We start from the raw sequence: 17,009 nt of genomic DNA, 5'->3' as shown, positions 1-17,009 counted from the left end.
TGGTGCAAATTACTGACCTCTGTCATCATTTTAAGTGGGGGAACTTGCACAATCGGTGGCTGACTAAATACTTTTTTGCCCCACTGTATGTTACATGACCTGTGTTTAATCTTAGCATATGTATGAACTCATACATGTAATTTATCCTTGTTTTTGTCTCTTAGCCAGGTGCACGTATTGATTAATGATTACATATGAAATGAGTTTGTATTTGTCTTTTCACAGGTACCCAGACAGGTCAGATGTCTGGGGAAGGAAAGGCTGGTCCTCCTGGTTCTGGACCCCGTGGCGGTTTCCCCATGGGCAGCCGAGGGAGAGGCAGGTTCCCCGGACCACCTGGCCCTGGAGGAGACCGCTTCCCTGGTCCCGTAGGGCCTGGGGGTCCTCCACCACACCTTCCTGGTTAGTTTAGCAAGATGTGTTGGTAGTATGGGACAACACTCAGTTACTTGAGAAATGAATATTGATATTCAAAAATTCATCATCAAAAATAAATTAGGGGCAGAAACGTTCCAAATCAATGGATTGTGTTTTCTTGAATGCTGAGTGGGCTTATTACCAAAATAAGTTTGTTTAACCACATTTCATAGGGATATATAGTTGAACTTGAGGTGGATATATTAGTTTTTGAGACTTGGCAGTCAAAACGAGTTCATGAGTGGATGTGTTGTGGATACAAGCAAATCCATAAAGACACACAGCTCACAAAAAGTGCAACCTGTCATGTATGGATCCACCACAGCTGGCAGAGGTTGTGTTAAATCACATATTGAACTTTGTAGGTCAGTTTATTTCTGTTCAGTATTGTTGACTGTGTGATGATTTGAAAAAAATAAATACATATAATGTTACAGCACAACAGATTTAAAGTCACAAGTGTTTTAAAAACTTGGAAGTTCTGCTTTCTGTCTGGCAGTGCTGCTCAGGTAGCACAGTCCAGGCATTGCTGTTACTCACACCTGCATGGGATCATGGCTCATCTGATCTAGTATGTTTTTTTTACTATTGCGGGATCTCTCATCTCTCCCTTGGCAGGGCTTTCTTTGCATGTTTCCTTCTTTGTCTGGTTTGAATTTTTGTCTCACTTAACCTCAAGTTGAACAGTTGATCCTTCTCATGGTGTGGTTTCCTGCTTGTGAAAATTTCCAACACCATTCCTTTACTTAGAGGTTTTCTCAAAGCTTGACTTGGTACGCTGCCAAACTTACCTCTTTACAAATCTTGGCTTGGCTGCTTTTCAGAAGCAGTAAGAGAATGGAGTAGCAGGCTGTTCTCCATTCCCCCTTTTCATATCTCTTCTTTCGCTTAGTGGCTGGTGCCCCGTCCCGCTGGGCTGCGACAGGCCTTCGGTTAGCAGGTAGAGGTTTCTGAAGGGAGGAGTTGTGATTGGTTTGCTTTTTTCCCCATTAGGCTCGGGCATGAGACCAGATCTGGTTAGGCACCAAGATGGCCCTCTGATGGATATGAGTTGCAATCCCTTCCAGCCGGGGGGCAGGAACGGGAGCTGGCGTAGCAGAGGTGAAATACCTCGATTAATCTAATTGATTTATTAGATGGCCTTATAATCCTAGCTTTGGCTTTTTATTGACAAATTAAACTGTCACATTTACTGCCCCGAGGCAGCTGATCTTCATTGCTTACTCTGAATCGACAGTTTACATTATTTGCCCCACATATGGCAGCATTTTAAATTTTAAAACATTTTTACCAAAAGAAATAAACGTGTGCTTTGTTTTTTTGAGCTTAAGTACATTTTAGGTAAATTAGTTGTTTCAGGTGGCATAATGGCCCAGTGTCAAGAAAAAACTTATTTTTAAACTTTTGGAAAAATTCTTTTCGCAGGTTTGTAATTGATGTAAAGCAGTCAAACTCCTTAGTTCCACATTGCAGTTTATACACTGTACATACTCTCTTTAGGGCTTCTGGAAACTTATAGCAGTGCATCTTCTGAGTCAAGTGTTAATGAGAAGGGTCCAGTCCAATACAAGGCCTTGTTTAATTAAAACAGCAACGCCTGCTTGAAACTATAGCTTCTCATCTGTTCACTTTCCTTTTGATTTATTTTTCAGTGTCATTTGTGACCTTTTTTCGTCAATTGTTGTCCTGTGCAGCAATGGCTTTCTTTCATCTTTGTGTCACTGTCCCTGCTTTAAATTGCCATTTGGTACCTAAAGGTATCACTGTACAAAAGATACATAGAAAAATACAGGCTGCCACTAGACTTCAAAAATGAGTCCACAAATCGACTGTGCCAGTATACATTTTATGTTTTCAATCTGCCAGTTACTTGTTCTTGTAGAAAGAGGTGGAGAGCTCAGTCTGTGTCATTCTAGACAATAATTTTGGTTTACTGGAGCTTACTTCTTTCATGTTCTTTTTTTTTTTTTTTTTTTTTTTTGTTCTTGTCTTTTTTGTTAATTTGCTCTTTTTCTAGGTGGCATGCAGGGTCCTCCACGCCCCCCACCCGGTCCACCAGGTCCCCCAGGACCTCCAGGACCTCCACCTCCAGGCCAGGGTCTTCCACCTCCCATGGCTGGGCCTCCAAATCGTGGTGATAGGCCTCCTCCACCTGTTCTCTTCCCTGGGCAGTTTGGCCAGCCACCACTAGGACCCCTGCCTCCAGGTCCACCTCCTCCAGGCTATGGTCCTCCACCTGGTCCCCCACCTCCTCAGCAGGGCCCACCCCCTCCAGGACCCTTTCCACCCCGTCCTCCTGGACCTATTGGCCCGCCTATGGCATTGGCTCCACCACCACATCTGCCAGGTCCCCCGCCAGGTGGCCCACCACCAGCGCCGCACGTGAACCCTGCCTTCTTTCCTCCCCCTGGCAACAACAGCATGCCACCCAATGATAGCCGAGGTCCACCGGGACCAAATGACCCATACGGCCGCCCACCACCATATGAAAGAGGAGATTATGGGCCTGGAGGCCGGTAAGAACAATTACTGAGAAGAACAACAAATTAAACCACTATATATACACATTCAATATGAGGTTTTTGTTTGTGCTCGGGTAGCCTAGAACTTGGATACTGTGAATTAAAAATAAATTCATGCTTGATCCTTTTTTTTTCTGTTATTTTCTTTAGGGACATGGACACATCACGGACCCCTCTAAGCGAGGCAGAGTTTGAGGAGATCATGAACAGGAACAGAGCCATCTCCTCCAGTGCCATATCTAGAGCAGTTTCTGATGCCAGTGCAGGTAAGGCAAATGGTGATATATTTCCAATACATTTAAATAAGTGCGTTTACATGTTGTCAGTAAGGGAAAACTTAAATTTCTTCAAAGAAGTAAAAGAGCACTGCAATAGACCAGTGTACCCGGCTGCTTGCCCTATGACACTTGAGATAGGCTCCAGCCCACCTGTGACCCTGATAAGGATGAATGGAAGAGGATGGATGGATGAAAAGTTTACTCCACTGTTTTCTCTTTTTAGGTGATTATGGCAGTGCTATAGAGACTTTGGTGACAGCCATCAGTCTGATTAAGCAGTCCAAAGTGTCCGCAGATGACCGCTGCAAGGTCCTCATCAGTTCTCTGCAGGACTGTCTCCATGGCATTGAGTCAAAGAGCTATGGCTCTGCGTCAAGGTAAGCCTGTTAAATATTACACTGAAACAGGTAGTTACATACTAAAAGAAAATGTAGGTGTTTGAACTTTATTAAAAACTTCACAACTGTAACTTGATGTTCGTTTGTCTCTGCAAGGCGAGAACGTTCCAGGGAACGTGACCACAGTCGCTCAAGAGAAAAGAGTCGACGACACAAATCTCGTAGCCGCGACAGGCATGAGGACTATTACAGAGAACGCAGTCGGGAGAGAGATCGTCATCGTGAGAGGGATCGGGACCGTGACCGGGAAAGAGAGAGGGAGAGGGAATACCGGCACCGTTAGCCGGAAAGGAGGTGGGTACCAGTTTTATTTTTTTGTGTATTTTTCAGCATCTTTGTCTTAAACCTTGTGGCAAACTAATTTAGGCTCAGACGGCATGACAGAAACAGAAAGTGGCACAGTTGAGATTTAAAGTCTTCTCTGTTTGCACACCTCCTCTCATTGGATTCACTGGCTCTAGATAAATCCCAAAACCAAATCCTACTTACACCCAAATAATGGTTAAACATCTGATAATGGATGTTATCATCAAAATATTAAATTACTGCATGAGGAGAGTAAGAGGTAGGCAACGAAAAGGCTTTCAAAACTCAGTCCTCTCTCTTCAGGTAGGTATAAGGTAAGTCAACTTAAACCATATTTCTTCAGTGGTAATCACAATTTCTATTGTATCACAAAATGTGCAAAATACACACTTGATGTATTCACTTTGGCACAGTGTGGAGTCTGTAAGTGTTGTATCTACGCTGTAGTCCCTTTGAAATGAGAAAATATAAGTCACTGGATTTCTGGATGTATTTTGTACTCTTTGGTCTGCAGGCTTCAGAGGCTGGTAAATTACAAAGTTCATTTGTTGCTTTGGATATTCCAACAAATACATTTTAGAATAAAAGTTGTATGCACCTGTGCATGGCAAGAAAATAGCATACGTTACCTGTTGAGATGATTTTTGCAGTTACTCTTTTTATAAAATTTAAAGAGTTTTTGCATCAATAAAGTAGAAATTATCAGAATTTTGGCTTTTACCAGGAACTGTGGCAAGTGGACCAAATGTGCCTGATTTTTATTATATCAACACTCAGAACTGCCATATTAATTATATGTGAATTCCCAAAGTTTGGTTTATCAGTGGGCTTGTACTGGTCGCTTCAATCCTGATTGGCAAGATTTGGGTGTCACAATACTGTACAGTCATTTTTACAGTATTTCGTACAAATTAAGATTTTATATGGTCTGTTAAGATTGAATTGATTACTGTTTTTACACCTTGTCAGTAGTAGACCAATCTACATTTTGTAAATGTTTCATTCATAGTGTTGTACATATTCCAGTTTTAGTGTGTTATTTGAAATCTATCATTGTCCTGTGATATTTCAGAGAAGTTAAACATTTATCAGTGTCAACATCTTATGACTTTTGCCCCCTCCCACCCCTTAAAAAAAAAACTAATGTCATTGTGCCATATCTGCATGACAGTAATATCACCTGACATTTCACCTGTGTCAAGTTGAATGTTTTTATTGCATAGTGTTTGCTCACTTTTGTATAATTGCACCTTAACTTAAGATGTTGAGGTGAAGTGGAGGAGGGAAAAATGCCTGTCCCCTTGACATAATAATCTGTCAAAATATATGTTACTGAATATCCAAATGCTGGTGTGGTTTTTACACGCAGTGTCACATCTAATCATTTTATGAGGCAAAGGTCAGCCTATATTCAACAGTGGCTGAAATCAAATTGTTTGCAGAGTCTGTGTAATGAGAATTCGTTAATATTTCAGATCTGTGCATAATAACTTGCATTATCATACTATTATGTTGACACACAATTAAAAAAAAAAGTGATTTAAAGTTAAAAGCTAGCACAAGCTTAAGAAAATCAGTGTTTTTAGATCCTAAGCTCTTTGAGTCTGTGGAGCTCCCCCAGAAGGTTACACTGGAGTTTTTGTTTTTATTTTATTTTATTTTTTGTAGGCCATTGTGGTGTTCACTCATAGTAATATAATTTCTGCATATGGACTGAAGTGGAGATCTTGCTGTACTATTAAAATGCTTTAATGCTAGTTGTTAAAATACCACAAGTGTTCAGAAATAGAGTATATTCAATACAAGTTACATATATCCTCCATGTGCATTCAATGTTAGACCTATCATAAATGACTCCTTGTATGTCACAACTGTAACCGTAACTAACGCACAGCTGTGGTCACAGCCACTATCACGCTGACAGTTTGTCTTCCAACAACTTTAGTCAAAAATCACAGCTACAGTTTAAGAGCTCCTCTAGTTTCTGTAGTAACTGAATACCTGTGCCTGAACAGTCACAACTGAAAGTCAACTTACTCGTGTAGTGGTCAAAATGAGTATAATGCAATTTCATAATAGAGTTTAGCTTCTTTTTTTCTTTTTCTTTTTCCATGGATCAGAGAAAACATTACTGCAAGAGAACACAAACATAGTCCAGAAAAATATTCTCAGTGTTAACCCTTAGAGGGCTCTGCATGATTCAGGAAAAGAAAGTCACAATTTTATGGGAGAACTTGTACTGGTGCATAACATTCATGACAGTGAGTTAGGCTTCAGCATTCAGTTTAATCGGTCCAATTTAGAGATCATGCAGGCATGTGAGATTTTTGTCTATTTTTAGCATTATATCCAAGCTAATTCAATTTTAACTGGTGCTGTGGTTGTAGATGCATTTATCTGAACATTCTAATTGTCAGCTTGCACCTAACGTTGTTGGATACAAAAATCATTAATAGTGTATTGCTCTCAAATGATTTGAGTCAACTATTTTAGGCTGCCTTTCTGCCCTGTGCTGGTTTTTGTCTGGGATTTTCAGAGTCAGGGTTTCACAAGTCGTTATGTAATCTCTTTGTGAAGATGCTTTCTTCCATTGCTTCAGTTGCACGTTGAATAACCCGCTAACTTGTGAAAAGTTTTGGGGCTTCTTTGGATATAGTGTTTCAGCCATTTTGGGTTTTTTGGCTGTCTTTTACTGCCAAAGCTCTGAGATATCTACAGTGTTGCATGTAAAGCAGACTTGAGTAGGTTACGTGGACCCTACAGCATCTCTGTACAGTTGCCCCCATTCCCAAATAATATCTGTCCTGATTTTAAATGTGCTTTATCCACTAAAGATATCTTCATGTATTTGCACTCAAACAGCATGAACTATGCTCCACCCACTGGAAAGATATTTATATATTCACATTGTTCCCTGTTTGTGTGCCTATTTCTCTTATACTGGAAAATAATAACTGGGGTGGTTCAACTTATGGAGTTGCTGCATTTTGAAAGTAGCCAAAAGAATGTAACTTAAACTCTAAAGGCAATTTGTCATGTAAATTCTGGAGAGTTATGTTGATTTTAGCTGTAAGTTCTAGCTTGTTGAGTTGATCTGGTCTCTGTTCCACAAAATTGTTCTTTACATGCTCACGTTTTTCCTGCAAAACCTTGTGTCCACCAAGAACCTCACAACAAAAGATTACATTTTGTCAAATACATAAGATTTTTTTTGTAAATTAACTTTCATTTTAAGTCCAAGTTTAAAAAAAAAAAAAAAATCAAACTAATAAATAAAATGTGAAAGTTGCTGCTGTCTCCTTTAATAGCCATCTTGTTGTCATTGTTGGAGATCCTCTGTGGGCACAAGGCCTAATAGCCTATTGCAATGTGTCAAGCACCAAAATGCATTTGAAGAATATTTATAAATTGTTGTTTGCAGTAAAAATGACTAAAGATCAAAATTAAGCGAGCAAAAATGTTGATGGTGAGATATGTCCCAATTTTTCCATTGCACCATGCCTTTGCATTTCTACTGATATTTGTGAGCTTGTTAAAGAGGAAAATAATTGAGATTGAGTGCCAAGTACATTGCTCCTCTTCTTGTAGTGTGGCCGTTTGTTGTTTCGAGATGTGCTTAACACTGTTTATCTGTTCATGTTTCCATGCAAGAACGCACAGTGTTTGTACCAGGCTTAAGTTACTTTTATGCTTTCTCTTCAGCCTGTTTGTAGGTGTATGTGTGCTGGGGGGTGCAGCCCTAATGTCCAAGCTATTTACACATGTCAAACCAGAGTCAAACAGTTTAGGTTATAGCTAATCAAACAGCCTTCATGTCCATAACATGGTTGAAATGTAATTCATGTCCTTAACTTTGGCCTTTGGCCATAATATATAAAAAGAAAATGTTTGACTTTATAGCTGAGCTAAGGCAAATGGACATGGTTTTAATTCTTAATATTTAGCCCCACAGTTATTACAGTATATAACACATGAACTGTTAGTTGGTGAAAAAGATGTGTACCTTCATACTCAATGAGCTGTCTGTGAGTAGTTTTCTGAAATATCATACACACATAAGTAATAACAGTGAAAGATTAGACGGCAGTCTATAAGCTAGGCAGTGGTAAGTATTGGCCCAATCTTATTTGCCGAGCCTTTTGTAGCACATAGCCAAGTTAGTGGACTGAGACTATTTCATGGACTGCTTGACCCTGGTTTGGCTCTGTCCCGTTTCATTTCCATTCTGTATTAACTGACACACCTACTACACATTTTAAAGTTTTATATGAAATATAATGAACCCGATATAAAGGATTTATTGGGCTGATAATTTAAATGTTTCACCCTTGAGAAAAGTTCAGTTATGTCAAGTGTGATTATGGGAGGAGTACTGAGATGTGCGATGTGGCTGTAAGCTCAACTGCTTTTGTCTGCAGGCATATACTGTGTAAAGAAAACTTTTCAGATTATGAAACCTATCAAATTTCATTATGCATTTGAATCATTAAACAATGTAAAAAAAAAAATCACCTGTACTTACTTGAATTTTGGTGTAGATACCAGTTCTATCTGGCTTCATTTCAGCGTGTGAAGCAAAATCTCTTAATCATGGTTCAGTGATTTTAATGTTGAAACAACAAGTTTGAAATGACTTTCTTTATCACAATTTTTGTCATTTCATCTTAAAATTGTACAAATTTCTGGTAAGGTGCTTTAAATTGTGTAGAACTGTAATCCCACTGCTGCTGTCCTTTACAATTATGGTTAGAGGTAGCTTTTTCTGACTCCTGTACTTTGCATGCTCAACTTTGTCTATGCAAAGCATTACAAGCACAAAATATTCCATCTTCCTGACTTTGACCATGTTTGCGACACCGTAAGAATCACACTGTCACATTTTTTTCTGTTTTATTAAAACTCTTGGTATGCTTGGGCAGGAAAGGTTTCACTAGATGTGCCGTATGTGCTTTTTCCTTCATAGCTGTTTTTTTGATTGATTACTGTTTTGGTCCTTTGTCTTTTCACTTAAATATACAGCTTAAACAAATTGCAACCATGGTTTTCTCTGGTATTTGCCACAGTGAGCAAAGTTTTCAGTGTACTCCGTTATGTAACCTGCTGGTCATAATGACAAATACTGAAATGTTTGGAGGTGATTGAAAGGTAAATCCCTATTGCTATAGTTAAAGACTTATCAAAGGAAAAAAAAACTTTTAGCTCAGGTCTTCCAATAAAACTCCCTGTAAGTTTTAAAGGTTATTTATTTCTGTTTTCTGCACTTTATAGTCCTCTGAGAGCCAAATTAATTGAAACGCTATAAGTAAGACTTAATATTCTGAAGGTATTACCTAATGTTGATGCAGGTACACCATTTAATAATATTGTAAACAAGACGAAATGGTCATACACAATTTGGCCATTTAGACACTATAACCATTGTCCATCCCTGAATTTGTAATTCTGTAACAGAACAAACAAAATTGCCCCAGGTATTTAAGTGCATTTACATATGGTTATCAATATTTTTATGTCTAAAAGAGTTAAGTGCCACATGCAAACATCTGTACATGTATATATGTGTATATGCATGTACATACTTTGAAATCCATGTTTCTGTAGTTGCAGGGCAGACTTGACGAAAGATTGAAATACTTTTCTTTGTGTGTGCGTGTACATACTCATAGAGTTCAATTTAAGTTCTTGAATGTTAGCTGTTGAACTGTGCATGATATGTTTCTGTGTCTTTGCTAGGGTTGGGGACAATACACAGCCAACAGAGTGTTAAGAGTAGCAGTTAAATACCATAGTGCCATTTATGCCGCGTGTAAGAGGCTTCTCTGTCTGCACTGCCTTTGCTAAGATAAAATGACTTGAACAAACTCCAACCTCGTGGCTCAGAGTGACGGTGAATTGAACCCAGCCCTGGTGTAAATTTTGTGTATGTAGTGTAGAGGTTTAATGATGAGTGGGGAAAATGTTCACTGTTGGGCTGGCTCCAAACCAAACTCCACCCTTCGTTTTGACACCTTTCAGCTTACGAGGATCAAGGATGGATGGAAGGAAAAGGAGGAACTCTTTCCCTGCCCTCCGTGCATGACCGGACAGGAACACAACTACCATCACTTCCTCCACCCCCTCCATTTCTCCTCTCCTATCCTTCTCCACCCATCCTTCTCTCTATCTGTTGTCTGCCTGGTTTAAGAGCAGCGGATGGAAGACCCTGACCTGTGTAAGGCTATGTTATCCAAACTTCTATACTCATGGTAACTAAAGATGACAAAAGAATCTTTCCAAACAGCTCTTTTATTTTTATGATGTTTTATTTGACATGAAAAGTAAGCGTGATGCTTTTTTGCGACTTAAAAATAAATAAATGGCCTGCACGATCCCCAAATAGAAGACACAAACATTACACCCTTTTGTTTTTTTTGTTTTTTTTTTCTTGTTCTTTGGCTCGCTGTATTGTGTGTGTGTGTATATACAGTTTAGAGATTAGTTTTTATAAGGTATGTGCTTGATGTTTTCTCTCCTACCCTCACTCTCTCGTTCTCATTTATTCTTTTCATGGCTAGTACGTTTGTAAATGTCTCTGCTTTTTGATTAAAATTAGATGGTGTTGTAATAAAAAATGTTTACTGAGGTACACTCTGCATTCAGTGAATTCCTCTACGTTTCGTTCATTTATATTAAATGTATATACCGACTTAGATTTTTTATTATTATTATTTGTTTGGTTTTTTTTGTTTTTTTTACAGTGGTAAATGGCAAGGATGTAGTCACTTTGGTTTGTTTTTATCTTATGTTGCATTACATACTCAACATGCTAAACCAAAAAGAGAAGACCCTGCTGTTTGGAATGGTTTTTGATGGTGGGTTATTTTGGAATTCCGCTGAATAATTATCACTGAAACACCGCATGAACAAATTGTCTTTCACTTCTGTCATATAATGATTTAAAATCAGATTCAAGCAGCCTTCATAGTTGAAGCTTGAGTGAAAGTGTTTATTCCTTAATTGGGAAGTATGAACCAGTTTGTTACATGCCTTTCACTTTAGATGTTACATGTTTTATGTATTTGAATTTTGAAGGCTTTTCCATGATAGATCTAAATAACTAAACCATGAACAAAATGCGTTTTAATTTGTCGGTACAGTGTAAAACATTCTGCCACCTGTCATTTTTATTGTTTTGCATGTTTGTCAAAATGGACGGACAGCAATTTGTTGAAGCTTTTAAGGGGGTTTTTTTTGGTTTGTTTTTTTCATGCAAGGTTGGGAAAATAGCAATGACTGGTTTAGCTTTTACTCAGTTATTTTTATTATAACTTACAATTATTTAAAAAAAAAAAAGAAGTGTAAATTACATTGCCACAGCTTTCCCAGCACACATGATATAACACGATTATACCACCAGTTTTTAAAATGTGAGTTAATGGAAATCAGGAAATTACAGGTATGTTGAGGTTTGATGCTGCAGTGTGTCATCGGGTGTCTTAAATGCAAATCAGTATGAATACAGCGCAATAACATGGTGCTTTTGTATGGTTTTTAACAAGAACAAAGTTGCATGCAGACAACATTATAACACATTTTTGTGAAATTATCGCCATTGGTGAAATTTTTAATTTGCTCCCAAAAAAAAATCTGAAACTTGTGTTGACACCTTGTCTTTCTGGGGGTTATTCTTTTAATAATGTCATTTCAATTTCACTCCGTAACAATTTAGAAAATGCCTTATTTTCAAACGTAACCAGTGAATGTAAAACTTTTGGATTCAGAGTCACAGCAGGAATTTGAATGACAGGCTGTGCAGGAAACTGTACCAGCATCTTTTGAAACCATTGTCTTGCTCTTGAAGTGTATTCTTTTTCAGTATACTTCAGAAAGTGACTTATTGGGGAATGTAAGTGCCTTTGCTCCGTATCCTTACAAATTCACTGAAAGTGTGATGTAATGTAAACAAAATGTAAATTGGATTTTGATATTAAAAAAAAGAAAAAAATGGGACCTTTTTGAATATAATGATGCTATTTCTGAACAGTTAGTTTTAAAATGTTGAAAGTTTTAAGGCCCTATATCATGTTTTTTAATGATATTGGCTTAATTTGATGTTAGTTAGTTGCTCTTTTTCCTCATTTTATTTCCTGCTGATCTGTTTGGGGAAAAATACTATACATGTGCCTTGTTTTCTTTTTCTTTTTTTATTCGTTTTTATTTAAATTATTAAATTATTTCTTTAGTTGTGCATTGAATTTGGTAACTCCAATGGAGTTCTGCCCTGGTCAAGCTAAGCAGAAGTGTAGCCCTCCAGAATAAGAGCATTTGTACAGGAATTTGGTTTCATTTTTTTTGTGTTAGCTTTTGTTCCGCAGCACGAAAAGGTAAGTGATTTTTAGGTCTACAAACACACAACCAGTGAAGAAACAAGAAGTCTGATCGACTGCGGGAGTCTTTAAACTGCACAAGCAGTTGGAAAGTATATACATATGTATTTATGAGTTTTCAGTATTTGTATGACTAAGATGTTTTCACTAACTGCTAGTTAGTTACTAACTGCTGCTGGTTTCTAGATACTTTATTTTAAAATCACACTTGTCTAGTAAAGGGGCCTTTGCATGATGACTTGGAAACATGTTTCTGCTACAAATTGAGGTTATAGTTTTTTAAGATGAGTAAAATAGTTTTTGACTTAACAAAAAATGAAATGAGCTTCCATATTAAATGGTCTCACTTGGGCAAAGTACTTGCTGAATTTGTATCACTAGTGTAACTTTGGGATTTTAAGTTAAGGTTCAGGTGTATTTCTACCGCCAATAATGGTTACATGTAGTGGTACATTGCAGGTAAATAGATTATCATTTGCTCTCAAAGAATAAAGTATACAAATTAAGTTTGTTTTGTGGTTCTGTTTTATTTGTGCATAATGCGTTTCGTTTTATTAGAAACAAGTGTGGGAAAGTAAATTTTGTTTTGGAGCAGTTGCTTAAAAATCACGTATGATGTCCAAAAGTATTTTCTTAACTTTAGGCCAAAACACTTGTTTTGCCATTGGAGATTGCCTGGACCTCGCACCTTAAGTGTTAGACCTGAAGGCTTACTTTTGAACAGAATTTAAGTCCATCCTAATATAATGGTAAAGGGTTGTTAAAGTATAAAACGGTGTCGGACAGAAGTGCAGAATATCAGGTGTGAGGAGGTTTAAAGATAACCTAAGTGTGTAGAGGTTTAAAACTTAACCATTGTGTAAAAAGAGTCGACATCCTGTCCGATTGTGAATGTTCTGCTGGATAAAACGAATACTTAAAATAGCATTGCGTAAGTGATTCGTTTTTCCTCACTAGAAACATTGACAGATAAATACATTTTTTAGACCTTAAAAGTGACGAAAATATCCAGTATAATGAGCAAATGAAAACAGGATTGCCGAAAGTAATTGCTGTTTTCTGTATTGTCAGTCATGTTAGACATCATCATGTCACTTGAAGTAAAAAATCAGAGAAGCCTAGAACTAAAAGGTTCTGGATTCATTGGCCATAGTTTGGTTGCTTTTGTAATGACCGCAAACGTTCTTGCTTCCGGCCGGCCCGGAACCTTAGAATCCTGGTAGCCTTTCTATCAGGACAGATTAATACGTTGCACTACCTACTTCCGGCGCTTGTTTGGCTGGCAGTTTAAAATGGTAGTACGCTGTGTGTAACGCCTACTTTTAATGCCTAAATGGCAAGGTTTTTAGACAAGAAAGCTGAGAGGACAACAAAGAGTCCTGCATAACGCACTAAAGGATTAGCGGCACTGTTTTAGTTGTAATATGTTCAAAAAGATGACTGAATTTGGTCCAGATTCCGGGGGGCGCGTTAAGGTAACGTAACTAACGCCACACTCTAGTGTAGGCGAACCACTTTGTGATTTTATATCATTTAAAACAATGAGCAGAATAATTTAACGTGGATTGAGATAACTTGACGAAAATCGCGTGGTCGGATTCAATTTCTGTACTTCTGTATTTGCCACTTGTACCGTTGTCATGCCTGTTTTTAAATTTCTGTATTCTCTCTGTTGGCTGCAGGGAGTGACTATTGTGAAGCCTATTGTGTTTGGGAATGTTGCCCGCTACTTTGGAAAGAAGAGAGAAGAGGATGGGCACACACACCAGTGGTCTGTGTATGTGAAGCCTTACAGAAATGAGGTGAGGCATCCACATCAGTAAGAGGGATTTAGCAGGGCCTACAAAATGTGTCATTTACCTGAAAAAGGATACAAAATGCTGTTTGAAAAGACTTAAAAAATACTTTTCTACCAGGATATGTCAGCTTATGTGAAAAAGATCCAGTTCAAGCTACATGAGAGCTATGGTAACCCTCTGAGAGGTGAGATGACTCTTTACATTGCAAGTATGAAATATTGAAGGATTTACTGGAAATAGTAATCTATCCATTTTTAATATATGACACTTTTTCAGAAAATTCATTATTCTGTGAAGCTCTCTGTGTTTCTCTTATTTCCAGTGGTCACTAAGCCTCCATATGAAATCACAGAGACAGGCTGGGGGGAGTTTGAGATCATCATCAAGATCTTCTTCATCGATCCCAATGAGAGACCTGTAAGAGCCAACACAAATAGTTACTTACCTGTTTCAGAGAAAGCTGAGCGATCCGTGGTGTAGTTGTCATCACCGTTTCCTTACAACAAGGTCCAGGGTTTGAATCCACCATACAGGTGGACCAGAATGAAAGGGGTTTAATATATTTTTACTGCTTGATGATAGACATTTTAGAGCTTGAGTGGCATGTGGACACAGTGGTTAGCAGCCTTGCCTCAAAGCAAAGTTTGTCCTTCCTGGTCAGCTGGGCCATTTTTGTGTGGAGCATGTTCTCCCCGTATCTGCGTAGCTTCTCTCAGTGTCATCCTCCCACAGTCACACATGTTAGGGTAACTAGTTCTAAATTAGTTGCCTTTCAATCTATATTAGCTCTGTTATAGACCTGTCCAAGGTATACCCTGCCTCTCACCCTGTGACATCTGGGATAGTTTCCAGCCCATGACCCTGAATTAGATAAGTGGTTAAGGAGATAGATGAGCGGGCTCTCCGTCATTTGCTTTGATTTATTTGGGGGGTGAGGGGAAAGGGAAGAGGGAGACGGGACAAGAGATGCATATAGGAGAGAGCTAGAGTTTAAAATTTTCTAATCAGTTTTATTTATTTACCACCAAATCACTTGTTAGGTGAGTGTCTAAACCACTGCCCTAGTATTTCAAATACACATGTTATAAATAAAAGAAATACACACTTTTGAGTGTGGTGTGCTATTTCTCTTAGTGTACAGTTTAAATGGTTCTTCTTTAGTGTATGGTTTCTTATAAGAAAAAAAAAACATCAAAAGCCATCTGATTTATATTTACACAACAGCACTGTGTAATCCTCAGCACTTGATAAGTAATATATAGTTGTCTATGAGGATCAGCTTATTTAAAATGTGCCTGTATCCATTGCTTGAATTTCTGGTTTTGTTTTCTTAGGTGACCTTGTACCACCTGTTGAAGCTGTTCCAGTCAGATTCCAGTGCCATGCCCAAGAAGACAGTTGTGTCTGAATTCTACGATGAAATGGTGCCATTGGTTTAGACTCTGACAGTGGTTGTGTTTGTATATCAGTTTGTGTGAGCTCATCAATCGCTGCATGTTATTGTTGAGAGCGAGAACTCTGAATGCGTCGTTTTTCTGCGTTTCAGATCTTTCAGGATCCAACAGCCATGATGCAGCAGCTACTGACCACATCGAGGCAACTCACCCTGGGAGCCTACAAACATGAGACGGAGTGTATGTATTCATATATTCAACACGGTTTTAAAAAACAAAACAAAAAGGCATTCACAAGTTTTGAGTCGCTTTTGTCTTCATGTCTGTGCGTTTCTCCAGTCGGTGAACTGGAGCAGAGGACCAAGGAGAAACTGGAAGTGGCAAAGAAGAGAACAAGCCAAGAGATCGCGGAGCTGAAAGACAAACTCAAAGCCAGCAGAGAGAACATCAACCACCTTAAGGCAGAGATTAGAAAACTGGAAGAGGACGGAGACCATAAAGAGCACTGAAAGAAGGACAAATATGCTTATGGGTGCAATCAGTTGTTGAAGCGATTTTCTGTGCTCCTGCCCTCTCAAAGGATTTAACAAACAAACAAAAAAAAAGTCAGTGTTGTTATTTGTTTGAGGATTTTTGCATTTTATTTTTGTTGAGCGTCCAAGGGAATCTTAAACATGTAAATATGTTTTGAGTTGGTAGGAAAGTGCTTTAAAAATGTAGTCGGCCACAAAAACTCTTCTAAACATACAAATGCTCTAGTTTTGTTTTTTATTGCAACACTCTAAAGAGTCAGAAATCACAGTGTTGCGAGCCTTTTTTCTTGTAGCTAAATCAAGTCTGCTTTTGGTTCTATGCATCTGCATATAAGGTCACTATTACTGTGTCAATTAGGACAAACATTTTTGCACTAGTCACACACGACTTTCAGTGTGAATAGCTTGTCCTTTAGTACTAGCCTCCTTGTGTTTTATGTAAATATTTTTAACAATCGGCTCATAAAGATTGGGATACTTTTTTCTCAATATAAAGAAGGTGACCTGCTGTGAAAAAAAGTATTTGCCCCCCTCCTGTTTTTTTTTTTTTTAATGTTTGTTTGTTTTGCATATTTGTTACATATTTCTGGTCATCATTTAATTCTAATATTAGACAGAAAAAATCCAAGTAAATACAAACGGCAGTTTTTAAATAAAGGATTTCATTTATTAAGGGGGAGAGATAAGCTCTCCAATCCTCCTTGGCCCTTTGTGGAGAAAGTAGTTATACCTAACCCTAATAACTGATTGTGCCAACCTTGGCAACAAGGACTGCAACTCAGCATTTGTGATAACTGGCGCTGATCACTGTGGAGGAATCATGATCCACTCTTCTTTGCAGAATTGTTTTAATTCAGGCACACTGGTGGGTTTGGAACATAAGGTCATCCAAGTAATATACCAAATAATCTCAACTGGATTGGAGTCTGGACTTAAACTAGGTCGTTCTTTTTTCTTTTTTTTTTTTTATCATTCAAAGGTAGACTTGCTGTTATG

At 38.2% G+C, this 17,009-nt stretch overlaps 2 protein-coding genes across 4 annotated transcripts in view; both read left to right on the top strand.

Moving 5' to 3' along the window:
* Nucleotides 1-14,006, top strand: part of cpsf6 (cleavage and polyadenylation specific factor 6) — an 18,082-nt gene extending 4,076 nt beyond the window's left edge. Inside the window, exons 5-11 of one of the 3 annotated variants that reach the window (XM_013910924.1) lie at nucleotides 226-402; nucleotides 1,411-1,518; nucleotides 2,435-2,933; nucleotides 3,090-3,205; nucleotides 3,441-3,594; nucleotides 3,712-3,909; nucleotides 13,970-14,006. In XM_013910924.1, coding sequence (XP_013766378.1) covers nucleotides 226-402; nucleotides 1,411-1,518; nucleotides 2,435-2,933; nucleotides 3,090-3,205; nucleotides 3,441-3,594; nucleotides 3,712-3,898 — 1,241 coding nt within the window. In that variant the 3' untranslated portion in view covers nucleotides 3,899-3,909; nucleotides 13,970-14,006. Of the gene's footprint in view, nucleotides 1-225; nucleotides 403-1,410; nucleotides 1,519-2,434; nucleotides 2,934-3,089; nucleotides 3,206-3,440; nucleotides 3,595-3,711; nucleotides 3,910-9,936; nucleotides 10,545-13,969 lie in introns of those variants that run through there. The other 2 variants (XM_005733416.2, XM_005733417.2) reach the window with 2 other exon arrangements.
* Nucleotides 13,484-16,111, top strand: yeats4 (YEATS domain containing 4). The gene is made up of 7 exons (XM_005733418.2): nucleotides 13,484-13,762; nucleotides 13,970-14,089; nucleotides 14,204-14,270; nucleotides 14,409-14,503; nucleotides 15,421-15,510; nucleotides 15,633-15,720; nucleotides 15,820-16,111. The coding sequence occupies exons 1-7, from the start codon at nucleotides 13,712-13,714 to the stop codon at nucleotides 15,987-15,989; spliced, it is 681 nt and encodes a 226-aa protein (XP_005733475.1). The 5' UTR covers nucleotides 13,484-13,711; the 3' UTR covers nucleotides 15,990-16,111.
* Nucleotides 16,112-17,009: the final 898 nt, after the last annotated feature.

The sequence above is a fragment of the Pundamilia nyererei genome, unplaced genomic scaffold (assembly GCF_000239375.1).
Source record: "Pundamilia nyererei isolate P.nyererei 1_Seehausen unplaced genomic scaffold, PunNye1.0 scaffold00052, whole genome shotgun sequence".
In the NCBI taxonomy this organism is placed as follows: Eukaryota; Metazoa; Chordata; class Actinopteri; order Cichliformes; family Cichlidae; genus Pundamilia; species Pundamilia nyererei.
The sequence above is the reverse complement of the archived record's forward strand: the minus strand, read 5'-3'. Positions and strand labels throughout refer to the sequence as shown.

Coding starts and splice junctions, on each gene's coding strand:
- yeats4 (XM_005733418.2), top strand. CDS start 13,712: ATGTTCAAAAAGATGACTGAATTTGGTCCAGATTCCGGGGGGCGCGTT. Junction 14,271..14,408: donor CTATGGTAACCCTCTGAGAG/GTGAGATGACTC, acceptor TCTTATTTCCAG/TGGTCACTAAGCCTCCATAT. Junction 15,721..15,819: donor CTACAAACATGAGACGGAGT/GTATGTATTCAT, acceptor GCGTTTCTCCAG/TCGGTGAACTGGAGCAGAGG.